The sequence below is a fragment of the Rhamphochromis sp. 'chilingali' genome (genome assembly GCF_963969265.1).
Source record: "Rhamphochromis sp. 'chilingali' genome assembly, chromosome: 22".
NCBI lineage: Eukaryota > Metazoa > Chordata > Actinopteri > Cichliformes > Cichlidae > Rhamphochromis > Rhamphochromis sp. 'chilingali'.
In genome coordinates, this window is record NC_137950.1 from 22203796 (window position 1) to 22216375 (window position 12580).

Below are 12580 nucleotides of genomic sequence, written 5' to 3' on the forward strand. Positions count from 1 at the left end.
GGGTCCCCTCACCGACACAGAAATACAGAACCCAGGTTTGTTTGGTTATATCTAAGTTCAAAGAGCTTTGTATAGAGGAAACTGCAGAGCAAATCTCTGGATTACTGTTAGCTGTTTCTGTCACGCAAATTGGATCTTATTTAATGTAAACTAGACACTAAAAACATAAAAGATTTATCAAATCTGTTCCTACTGCTATGTACTTTGGTTTGGAGCTATTTTCATGATTACATAATAAGTGTCTACATATTTTATTTGTCTGTGCTTATACTTTTGGGCTTAAGGTGTATTTCTGATTTTTTTAACTACATTATAATATATTCTGTAGCTGTCTGCTGTTATTGGCTTGTTACAACATATGCAATGTGCATAATATTGCTATACAGCCATAACAAATAATCCATCTGAGGTCTCAAAGTCATTAAGTGTATACTGTTGTTTCATCTGTTTTATGCACAATAGTAGAAACAGTGATTAAACAGATGAAAGATTCACATTATTTTACTAAATAAAGGGAACTCCTGTTTGGATAGGAGGATATACAAGGTGAAGGGGCTGAAGCTGTACTCATCATCATCATCTCACATCAAACTATTATTTATAACAAGCTGGCTGGATGGTTCCCAAAAGAAATCACGGAGAGTATTTCATCCTCTGCATCCAATAACAAAACTGATTTTTGACTTCAGCGCTGATCAAATGCTTGTTTTTGTGTACACTGTGGATCAGCTCTTTGTGGTGTGTTCATTTATTAGAGCTTGGTTAGTTCGTTTGATGTTTTCAAATAAACAATTTCTTACAAATCAGTGTGCATGTATCGTCTTTGTCTGGTTTAAATGAGGACTTTCATATCTGGTATATGTCATGCTTGTCAAGCAAATTATGAAACTACACTGCCACCATCTGATGGTAAGAAACAGGACACTCAGTGAGATGTAGAGTAAAAAGCCAGATGCTTTTATTTGAAATGAACAGTTTAAAAACGTACTTTTACTCACAGTGATCTTATGTTTTATGATAGTTAGGCTTAAGACTAATTTATTTCGTTTTCTGCGGTTTTACAGGAAAGTTTTTGTTTGTTTGTTTATTTGTTGACAGTTGTAAATTGGGATTTTCTATAACAGACATAATCAGCTTATTAAATATGAGGAATTGAAGAAATGGTGAGGATAAACACTCCTACACTTGGTGGAGCTTAAATGTTAAATACTGTATATTTGTCCTCACTATCAAGATTTTTTTAAATATCACTGACTAACAGAAATGGATTTTTAATTGCAGCATTTTCACTTCTAATGGATTAGTTTTATGTGATATTTTTTACTAAATTTAAATTGATGAAGTAAATTATTTAGAGTCACTATAATGGAATAAGATATTTAAAATTAACTAAAGAAGACATTTAAAAAAACACCAAAATAAATTATAATAATAAAAGTCTCTGGGAAGACAATGTCACTCTTATATTTTTGTAGGAACTATTTATTGGATAAAATCTATAAATTAATTTAAATGAAACTTTTTTCACTTTGTTAGTAATGAAATATTTTTGTGTCAAAAAAAATCATCCATTAAAATAAATAGATAATAATAATAACCTTCGACTTACAAGAAGATCCGTTTTTTAATTAATTAAACAAATGTAACAAGTATAACAAATATGGCAACATTTTCAAAGACTTTTTCCAACTTGAGAAAATACCAATACAGGCTGTATTTCAATATATAAAAGACAGATAAGGAAAATAATGTAAACATAAGTAACTAAAGAAATTAATAAGACATAAAAAAAATTCTAAGAACCGTTTTTCAACCACTTCAGTTAAACCACAATGGTACGGTCGGTTCTGGTTGCTATGGAAACGTGTAGCTGTTGGGCAAAACAGCGCAGGCGCAGAAGCAGATCTCCTGGGGGGGGGGGGTTCCAACCTTTATTTAAAGATTAGTGCAAAACAAAGTAGAATTAAACAGTACTACATTAAAGGTGTTGTACTTACAGAAATTGTAAACCATAAGCAAACAAACAAACAAACAAACAAACAAACATTATTCAGAACCTACATTACACATACGCTAGGGGGAGAAGTTTTAGCTGATTAAGCCAAAAAGCGAAGAGATTGAAGGATCTTCATTTTTTTCACATACAGCCATCGTTTTTATAGCTTTAGTTTTAGAAGAATTCTTAGTTGAATTTAGATATTGCAAAAGCTCATAGGAGTATACATAAAAGGAGGGATGTCTTCCTAAACATTTGTATTTGTGAATATGAAATTTACCCATTAAGATTAACAAGTTAATCATATATCTGTTATCATTGTTGAATTGTCTTTGTTTTTTGTGGAGACCAAATAATACATATTTCCAAAACAGAGCAAATCCTTTAAATACATTTTCTGAGATAAAAACACATAATCTCTGCCAGAAGTCTTGTACAAGAGGACAAAACCAAAGAAGACGTATAGTGGATTCCTTGCAAGTCTTACAAAAACTACAGTTTGCGTCAATGTCTAATTTGAATTTGCTTTGAAGATAATCTTTAGATGGGTAAATTCTGTGTATTAATTTATTTTATTTTTATTCGTTCCACATAATATCATCAGTCAACCGGTTCCAGAAAAAAATTACATATGGTAGCGTGGTTATACTATTCTGAAATAAAGATCTCAAAGGTTTATTGTTGTTTTTTGAATGCTTAGAAAAGCATATCTTACCAACAGTTTGTATTGGAGATGCCAATGGCCTGTGGTCTGATGGGATATTAGGTTTATTCTATAAAAGCATACAAACCCCTGACTGATAGCTAAATTGAAATGTAAACAAAATTCTTCATAGAAGAAAAGCATACCATTTGAATCGAATAACTGGTTAACTAAAATAATATTGTTCCTAAACCAACTATCTAAAAAGATAGATTTTCTGCTGTTCATTGATGACCGCAGATCATTAGCCTACGGTATTTCTGCGGTTCTACCTTCGTGCTGTCATGTTTCTGCAGCGCCCCCGTGTGGTGGCTATTAATCTTTGGCGGACCAAACTCGGAGGAGCAGGTGTGGCGACCTGATGCCGGAAATCACGGGTGCTAATCTTCACAATAAAACCACAATTTTGTTTTACCTTTGTTAACCAGACATTACTACGCCACTGACGTTTAAATACAGTGGAATCGTTTTTTTCTCAAATTAGTTAACATCCAGTCCGCACACGTTCCTGTTGCTTTTTCATCTGTTATTCACAGATTCCACAATAACACGATTTAGTTTTTGAACCCAAATTAATATGTTTCTGCTAAAGTGCCCAGCTTTTTAATTAGTGTACTTTAAGTTTTACTTTGTATCTTTTGTTCTCTTGCTGTTTATCTGTTTCTTTTTTTTCTTTCTTCCTTCCTTTAACATATTTGTATTTTTAAATCTTTATGCTCTGTCGTCTTCTTTTTCTGGTGTCTTGGTGAAACACTTATTCTGAAAAACCAAACCGGAAAGCGTTCCCGCGCGCGGACGATTTCATGAGCGGTGAGCTGGAAGTAAGACTGTCCTATGATGAGCGCGCACCGGTGCCGGCTGTGGGGGGTAGAGGACGCTGACTGAACCGGTTATCTTGGTATATCAAAGTCCTTTTTCAAAGTGTTTCGTGTTTTTAATGTAGATAAATCTTTAAAGAGTTTGACTGATTAAATAAATTAAAATAAAATCCCGAGGATGCTTACAGACATGATTGTGGAGGAAGAATTTGAGATAAAGGAGGAGGAACCGTGGTACGACAAGCAAGACCTTGAACATGGTACAGTTTCCTTTCAGTCTTTGTGTCTCTGTGCTTAAAGATAAAGATTCGCACTTAGTCTTTATTTACCCTGCAGGCAGAGAATTACAGGACTGTTACAGCTGATAATGATGCGCGGTGTTTAATATATGAATGGCATTATAAGTAATTTTAAAAAATATGCACGGGCAATATTTGCATTAATTTCTGTGGGTTTTAAGTCGGGGTGGTTTATTTAGTCTGAAGTCTGATTTAGTGGAAATTTTGCGAGTCCTAGAAGTGTGCGAGAAAATCCAGGAGTCAGCAGCACACTCACATATGCGGCAAAAACAGAACCGCTCTGCCTGAATGTGCCTCTGACTTTATTCATCCTTTCTGCCTGCATGGGCTGCTTTTACGCTAGTGGCCGTGGGTTTGTGTTCCTGTGTGTGTGCAAAAATCACCTTCAGATTTTATCATGTTTTTGTCCATGTAGAGTGAAAAAGAGCTTCGCCTGTAAATGTAAAAGTGCATGCCTTTATTCCTTTCCTTAATTGAGTTTCTAAAGAGACACTTTGTGTTACTGGATTGCTGCCAACACCAACAGCACCTCTGAAAGCTGCTTGTCAGGTCTCCTTCACCATTAGTACAGAGCCATGAATGCTGAAGGACTTGCAGTTTCACCTCTCTTCGTGTCTCCTGCAGACCTGCAGCTGGCAGCCGAGCTGGGGAAGACCCTTCTGGAGAGGAACAGGGAGCTGGAGCAGGGGCTCAAGCAGATGTACTCCAACAACCAGGAACAACTGCAGGAGATCGAGGTAAATACCTCCCTTCTCTCAGAAAGTATAGTCCTAAACAGAGCTCTCATTAGGCCAGGCTGTGCTGAAAACATCAAGAGATGAACCCGCTTCTCTCACACAGCTCTGATTTCCTCTTTAATGCTTTCAGGGTGTTACTAAATGTTAACACGAAACATTTTGCTGTACACAGCCATTTCTTCTTCTGGGGATGGACAGTCATGTGTCCCTTTACCTTCAAACTCCCGGAAGGCTGTGGTCCAAAACAGTAGAAGCTCAGAGTCAAAACCTTTTCTAAGAGACTTCTGACTTCCTGCTAAATTTAAGTAAATAGGCTCAGCCCGGGGGGGCTCTAAATCCATCCCTGCATTAAACTGCTGACATACACAATTAATCTCTTAAGACCTGCAGCAGACACACGTGACTTCAATGTTGACCAGTGCTAGGATCGATTTGCTGATTTACGCTCGCTCTTTGCTGGATTGAAAGGCGATTAATAAAAAGAAGCACCATGAACACCTCATTTAAAATGTACAGCTTGCCTTGTTGACTTTGGACTGTTTATGTTAGCGTGTCCGGGCAGAGTGAAGTTACTTATCAGCTGGGCTTTTTTCTTTCTTTTGATTTTACGCCAACTGATTACATGATGTAAGTTTCCTGGCTGTGACGCCCTGTTAGATAATACGTCCTCAATTAATCTGGGACTTAAGGGAGGCATTTAGGTGTTACTGGGAAATAAAATTGTCGAGCTGTTAACCTGCCAGAAAAATGCTCAAATAGCAGCATGTGGATAATAATAGTAGGTTTATGTTTACACTGTCTTACTGTTGGTCCTCACATCAAACATGACGTTTAAATATTGAGTATCTGCTCAAAATGCTTATTTAAGAATTTTGGGTTTTTTTTGTAAATCTACTCTCGACTCTGTTCGAGTCAGTGAGAGAAGATTCTTTAAAGGTGCAGAAGCTTCACCTACAAGCTGTTCAAACCTTTTGTTTGTGAGGGGCAGCCAATCAGATGAAAGTGGGCTTACAATGAGGGGAGCTTGGAAAAGAAATTCAAGCTAGGCTTTAAAGGGAGAGGAGCTAAAATATCTGTCAGCTGGATAATGAATTATTTTAAACACTGAATCATGCAAAGCTACTGTAGAAGACGGCGAACATAAAAAGATGAGTTATCAGCGATTTTTGTAATGATTTAATCATTAAAAATAGCTGCTCATTTGACCTGCTAATGACTGATAGTGTATTTGTTAACAATAATAGATGTGTTTCTCCTTTTAAGCTCTTATCACCTTTTTCTCTCGCCTCCAGTACTTGACAAAGCAGGTGGACCTCCTCAGACAGGTTAACGACCAGCACGCAAAAGTGTACGAGCAGCTCGACCTGTCGGCCCGAGAGCTGGAGCAGAGCAACCACAAACTTGTTCTGGACAACCGGGCAGCCGAGCAGAAGATCCAAGGGTGAGACATTTATCACCAGTTTCTTATTAAAAACTTTTTTTTCTTCTTTGTTTTTGTTTTTTTACTAACTTTGTTTTCACTGGTTTTTATTTTTTCTGTGCAGGCTTACAGAAACAGTGGAGCTACTGCAGATGCAGGTGGAGGAGCTGCAGCATCAGGTGGAGGAGCTGAAGCTTAGTCCCTTTCCACCTCAGAAACCTTCACACAGAGAGAGCTGGCCTCGCAGCACTCACAGCGTGTCCTGCCTGCAGGAGCTGCAAAACACACTCAGGTGGGTAACGCGCAAACACAAATTATCACAGACCAGTGGAGCTTAAATAAGGAGTCGAGAGAGCTGACTTCAGACGGGCAGATCTGAAGCTTGCATGTGTTTATATCATCATGAATGGTTCTGGGAGCCATTTATGATGATGTCGTTTTCCATCTTCCCTGCCTAATGTTACACGCTCACAGTAAAAGGGGCCCAAACCTCCAATTATGAGGTAAATGTAAGTAAAAGTAAACACTGTGGGACAAAATTGACCACTGATATAACGATATCTCTGCACTGATTTCATTACACAGTCATCTGCTGCAGGCACAACATGCTCCATGATGACTGTATGAACATATTCTCTGAAAAACATCTGCAGGAAGTCGTATTCAGGCACTCAATCTACTCAGGGGTGCAACAGTGCAGGGAGATACTGTAGTCCTCAGTTCAGCTGATATTTTAGTTCATTTTCCACAGATACACCTTGCATAATTATTATCTGAGCCTGAAAAATGTGCTGTCAGTCCTGTTCTTGCAGGTGGACATCCAAAACCTGCTAATAATGGATAAACACCTGTAGTTTCAAACTCTATAACAGGTGAAATTTTATATATTCTGGAGACTGTGGACGGTAATTTGTCAGCTCGTTGCTGTGTTTTTGTATTTTACTCTGGTAAAATCGCCTTAATTGCTCTTTGTAGGTCTCAGGAGGAGATCTAAGCCGATCCTCTCAGCTTTAGCTTTAACCTATCTGCACTGATCCTGCTCTTCCTGCCAGCGGCTCGTTTCTACCTCGCAGAGGCCTGCGTGCTTCGTGCCCCCGTCACTTGTTCTTGATCTGTAGTGTGACGCGTTCATTCACAGCCTCAGTTTAGTCTCTGTGGTGCGTAATCCTGTTAGCAGGGCTTCTTCACAACATGCAGGAAGTCTCAGTGATAAAGTCAGAGAGCGGTGGTTGAGGTTGGAAGAAAGGAGGTCAAAGTCTCGAGCTGAGAGAACAACTGTGTCTCAATATCTGTCTGAAGTTAATGAACTCTCACACAGGCTGCCCGGTGCTACTGATAAGCCCTTGATTCCTTGCTTAGTGTGCTTTCTTTTCACCGGTCGTTACTTATTTATTGTTTTCAGCTCTTCTTTATCTTGGATATATATAAATTTTCACCCACACATCAAGACAAACGGATGAAGCTGCAGATTTGGTTTAAATTGTCAAAACGCTTAAACGGTCACAAAACACATAAGATTTAAATGCCAGATTGAACAGCCTGGCTGCTGACCTTTGACCCTTCTCCCAATTGCATTTATTGCCACCTTTTAAGTTGTTAAGTAACATTTATAAATAAGTGATAATGGATAAGATTAGCTGAGGAAATAATCTCCATTAGAGATTCTTTCGCCGGGTTCCTGTGGAGCTTTTAGCCATATCACATGGTCTCTATCAGCCAACAGGGTGCTCTCCTGGGAGTCACTGCTTTGGTCAGGACTGTAGCCAACCATCTGCTGGCTGTAGCTTCATATTTAGTGTCCAGACATCAGTTCTTTTATTTAAATACTGTATATGGAAATCGGGGTCTAAAATGCACCTGTTTGTGCAGGTACGACTACGATCCCGACAAACCCTCAAAGGATATCGAGCCGTCTACCACATCATGGCAGGAAGAGGAGCAGGACTCGCTGCGACAGTCCCTCCATGCTCTTCAGACACAGTTTGCCACTGAGCGTGCTCGGAGGGAAGAAGCAGAGCGAGAGGCTGAGCTGCTCGCCAGAGAAAATGCAGAGCTGGAGCAGCAGCTGGCCGGGATGGCAGGATGTCAGGTAAGACTGACACCAGTATCTCTCTGTCCTTAAATTTGTTTCCGACTTGCATCCATCCACTTTCTTGATCACTAATCCAATTTAAGGTCACGGGTGGCAGGTAGCACCCTGGACAGGTCGCCAGTCTAACAGTTTGTCCAACTGTCTATCTTCATCAGGCCAGACTGTCTGAGCTGGAGCGCGAGGCGGAGGAGCTTCGTCAGCTCTGGAAATCAGAATCCTCTACAAGATGCAACAGGCCAGACGTCCTCCACGGCCTGCTGCCACACACAGTGTTCCTCAACCCAGAGGAGGAGAATGACGGAGAGGCATCTTTGGCTAAAAGCCCCGCGGTCCTGAAGCGCTGGAGAAGTGAGCGGCTGATGAAGGCGACGCAGATGCCAGACTCTCCTGACAGGGTCTATGACCACGAGTGCTCCTGCGTGCGCCGGGCCGAGGTAGTGAAATATCGCGGGATCTCGCTGCTCAACGAGGTTGACGCCCAGTACAGCGCCTTGCAGGTGAAGTACGACGAGCTGCTTCGGCGCTGCCACTCTGAGGAAGACGAGCAGGACAAACTGAGCCACAAGTCAGTGCAGACTGCATCCTTCATCGCCACCACATTCCCTCCTCTGACAGGCAGGGAGGGCTTTGAGGATGACTTTCACCAGCCGGAGTACAAGAAACTCTTCAGGGAAATTTTCTCCCGCATCCAGAAAACCAAAGAAGACCTGATTGAAAGCCGGGGGAAACACTCAGCTGGGAAAGCTCTGCCTAATTAAACACTTGTAAAAAGTTAAAAGGGGGGGAAACAAGAACAAAATAACCGTCTAATAACCGTCTTCCTGTTTTGGAACAGCTCTTCGAAAGACTTTTATCTACCCAGAAACTGTGATCGCCGCACAAACAGCTTAACAGATAAGGGCAACACAGGAACACAAAGGCTAACACCACCAGCTCACGTCGCAGATGTGGCTCGTTTTGCACAGAAATACCAGTGCCTGACGCCACCGTCTCTACTGTGCAATCGCTTTACCTCAATTTGCGAAAACGTGTTCACAAACAACCTCCTGGGTGAAATTTTCTGGGGGAAATTGTCTTCCTTTAAGCCAACTAGTTTGAGTCACACAGTTTCCTTTTAGAGAAGAAGCATTCTAAAGTAAAATCATCAAGTTCCCAGTAAAGATGCAAAATTCTAGAAAATATAGAAAGTGTACGTCTTCCTTAGAGTAAATACTTCCTGGAAATCAAACCACATCAAAGCTTGAACTTAGGCTCTGTGACATTTGTTCTAGACTAAGGTAACACCCAACAAGTAGTCTGAAACATTAAGTGTTTTAATTTTACTGTCGGAGAAGACAAATATCCCAAAAAAGTACACATTCAAGAAGCTAGAGCTGGGACTTTTAGCTTCTTTATTGAAAAAACAGCCTTGGTCCACTGTTTTCTGATTCTGCTCCGTTTATGGTTACAACCAGCCGTTGATGGAAATCTTCGCCCTTTAGCCTATCGGCGCTCCACCAGCTTCTTGTTAACGGTGCGTCTCAGAGGTGCTGAGCAGGTATTGTGCTGAGACCAGAAAGGGAACAAAAGCAATAAAAGTTGTTGGCCAGGCAGCTAAACAATGACAGCGTCTCGTCTCAACTCTTTGGATCACATGATCACAATCGCTTTTATATATTAACTCCAAATGGCGTTGCTCTTTCTGGGAAATTTCCAACATCATTATTAGGAAATTATGGACCTGTGAAACAGAAGACCATGTCTGTTTTGGGATTTTTTTGTTTGTTTGTTTGTTTTTAACAGAGCTCATGTGAGCTGAAATACTTTATAATTTATGGTTTTCTTCTCCACTGTAGCAAAAAAGTGAATTTCTCGATGGTAGTTTTCCTGCACTTGTTAGAGTCACCATTGCAAGGTTGACTAAGTCTGGGTATACAATGAATGACGTATTTGTGATGGAGTTCAGAGGTGATTTTAGGTGCTCTAATATATTAGGGTTTTTGTAACTGATGCATTATCCTCCTGAATTTATACTTGATTGTCTTATGGTAGTTTAGATGGCTGTAAGCGAATGTTATAATAAAGTTTACCAAAATATTAACTGTGTACTTGATAATATAACCTGTAACGGTGTCTTGAAGCTTTTTCTTAGCAGCACTTCTGTTGCTTCTGCTGCCCGATGTTCACGAGTCCTTGTTCAGCTTAATAACTGTGCACTGCTGTATCTGTAGATGTCTGTAAAATCTCAATGAGATGCACTTTAGAATTGCACAGGCGTTTTCAATGCTCTTCTGACACTTTGCGCGTGTGTTGTAAATGTAGCTAGCTAATGCTACATGTGATGTGCTACTGTCTCCTTCAGAGACCTGAATAATCTGCTGTGTTTTTCGCTGTTTCGTGGTTAATGTTACTTCTCTGAGCCATTAAAACATGAAGCAAGCTGAGATGGAGGCGTGTGTGTGTGTGTGTTTACCATGTTTACATCTTTGTGGGGTCCAAAAATTTGAAGTTTACTGTACTTGTGGGGACCAACAGTCGTTATGAGGACAAAATCACCATCCAGACATGTCTGAAGGCATTTTTGAGACTCAAAATGAGGTTTTAGTGTCAGAGTTAGGGTTAGGCATTCATTTTTGGTGGTTAGGGTAAGCAGCTAGGCAAAGCATTGTCAATTAGATGTCCCCACAAGGGTATGAAAACACAACTGTGGATGTGTTTTTTGCTCTAAAATACAATTAAATCTTATCTATCGAGAAAAACGTCACTGATCCGCTTTAACAATCAGATAAAAGCTTTGAAGTCAGCCACACAGACACAGGGCTAAGGCCCAGCCCAGTCTAAAAATAAAACAAGAGTCATTACAAATTCAAATGAGATAACTGCCCTGAGCCTTGTGGGAAAATAATGGTGCTGTAGCAAGAAAAAATCAGAAGTTATATAAAAACAAACAGTTTATGGGTTACGTAAACATGTTTAACCAGCAGCACAGTACCAGAGACACAGTGGGATTTTTCTAAATGCTTAATTTTAATAACAGACCATCCAAGAAGTCTGTGCTTAGGTTGAAGGTGCAGGCGGGATCAGGAAGGACATCCTGTCTTTGTTTATTTTGCATAAGCAGAGAAACTATGGAAGTTTTATTATGGTCAAATAGTCTGAACGTTTTGGCATTAATTGCGTAAATGTTTATTAGTTTTTAATTTTTAAAAGGGAATCTTCTTTGCGTCTGTTGACATCTACGTACAAAGTAATTCACATTAACTACTAACTTGTACCCCAGCCTTCATCATGGCTCTGGTAAAATCATGTTAAGAGACTAGTCAGGTGAAATTCATCCCCCGGGAAGCATGACCATACCAGGCTGAACTCACTTAAGATGGAGCGCCAATCCCTGGATCCCCCTTCACCCCCACACCTTACACTGCAAGGTTAGCCACAAATAGTTCTTGTCCTGGTGCTTGCTTCTTCCTCCCCACTATCACCATAGCCTTATCCACAGGAGATGAGCTGATCTTTTGGGTTATCTGTCCAATAGTGTAGATTATTGCAGAATTCAGATCAAATTAGGGCCCAAACTTGTGACTAACTTTATGCAAAGCCTCCAAGATGGCAGCCCAAACACTACAGTAAAGTAACTCCTCCGTCACTTCTGGATCTGAAGACTACATTACTATAAACATTCTGATCAGATGGCTAAACTGAAACAATAAAAATGCAGTTTAACAGCTGTCCAACTGCTCCTGTAGCACACACACCACCCTCTCCTCCGGTCCCGGCAACGTCAGGTGTGGTCAGCCTCCCCTGACACCACTACCCTCTCCTGCAGCTCAGCCACAAACCACAGCCACGTTGGAAGAGAAAAAGAATGCAGTTGATGGCTTTGCATTTGATTTTTCACTCTTTTTACAGGAAACAGAGGGCTGCACTCAGGACAGTGAAAATGAGGGACAGGCAGAGGGACAGCAGATGTTTCCATATAATGTGGCAGAATTTAAAGAAATCCTTCATTCCAGACGTTGGTTAGGATATTGTTTTGATGCAGATTTGCAATTTGTATGTTTGTTTTTGTTGAATCACTGGGACTTTAAGATTTACATTTAATCATTATATTTTTTGACAATGATGCAGTGTGAGAAATTGTTCAAGGCTGACATGTTTTCTGATTCCTCACATCTCCATCTTGTCTACTTAGCCCTCTTTTTTCTGGAGGAAGATGAAGCTCTTGAAGAAGCAATTCAGCGTAGCCTCCTAGAAGAGTCTGATAGGCCGAGTGCAGTTCATGATTCAAGGTAAGATTTCAAAGCAACCTTTGATCATTGGATATCTTATTTGCATCTTAACTTAACTCAGAGGGCAACTGGTCTGCAAAGCTGGAACTGGAGTGAGGGAAAGAGGAGTCATCATCCAGATCAGACTGCCATTAGCAGTCCAGACACCAGTGAAGATGAAGAGGACGACACTAATTGGATGTTTTTTCATTTTCTTGTTTACTCAGAAAACTAAACTGTTACTCTAGAATTGCATATAAATGGTTTA

General features: G+C 40.1%; 1 protein-coding gene across 2 annotated transcripts; it reads left to right on the forward strand.

Moving 5' to 3' along the window:
• Window positions 1-3520: 3520 nt before the first annotated feature.
• LOC308391041 (cerebellar degeneration-related protein 2-like) lies at window positions 3521-10478 on the forward strand. Of its 2 annotated transcripts, XM_080873458.1 has the most exons (7): window positions 3521-3597; window positions 3706-3777; window positions 4441-4553; window positions 5846-5994; window positions 6098-6265; window positions 7843-8062; window positions 8221-10478. In XM_080873458.1, exons 2-7 carry the CDS (start codon window positions 3708-3710, stop codon window positions 8821-8823), a joined length of 1323 nt encoding a protein of 440 aa, XP_080729584.1. In that variant the 5' UTR covers window positions 3521-3597; window positions 3706-3707; the 3' UTR covers window positions 8824-10478. The 2 variants fall into 2 exon arrangements, with proteins under 2 accessions (XP_080729584.1, XP_080729583.1); XM_080873457.1 differs by having other exon boundaries at window positions 3527-3777.
• Window positions 10479-12580: the final 2102 nt, after the last annotated feature.

Bases quoted from the DNA above. Each gene is read 5' to 3' on its own strand.
- LOC308391041 (XM_080873457.1), top strand. From the start codon at position 3,696: ATGCTTACAGACATGATTGTGGAGGAAGAATTTGAGATAAAGGAGGAG. The intron at 6,266-7,842 runs GTGGGTAACGCG...CTGTTTGTGCAG, and splicing joins GAGCTGCAAAACACACTCAG to GTACGACTACGATCCCGACA. The intron at 8,063-8,220 runs GTAAGACTGACA...TATCTTCATCAG, and splicing joins CCGGGATGGCAGGATGTCAG to GCCAGACTGTCTGAGCTGGA.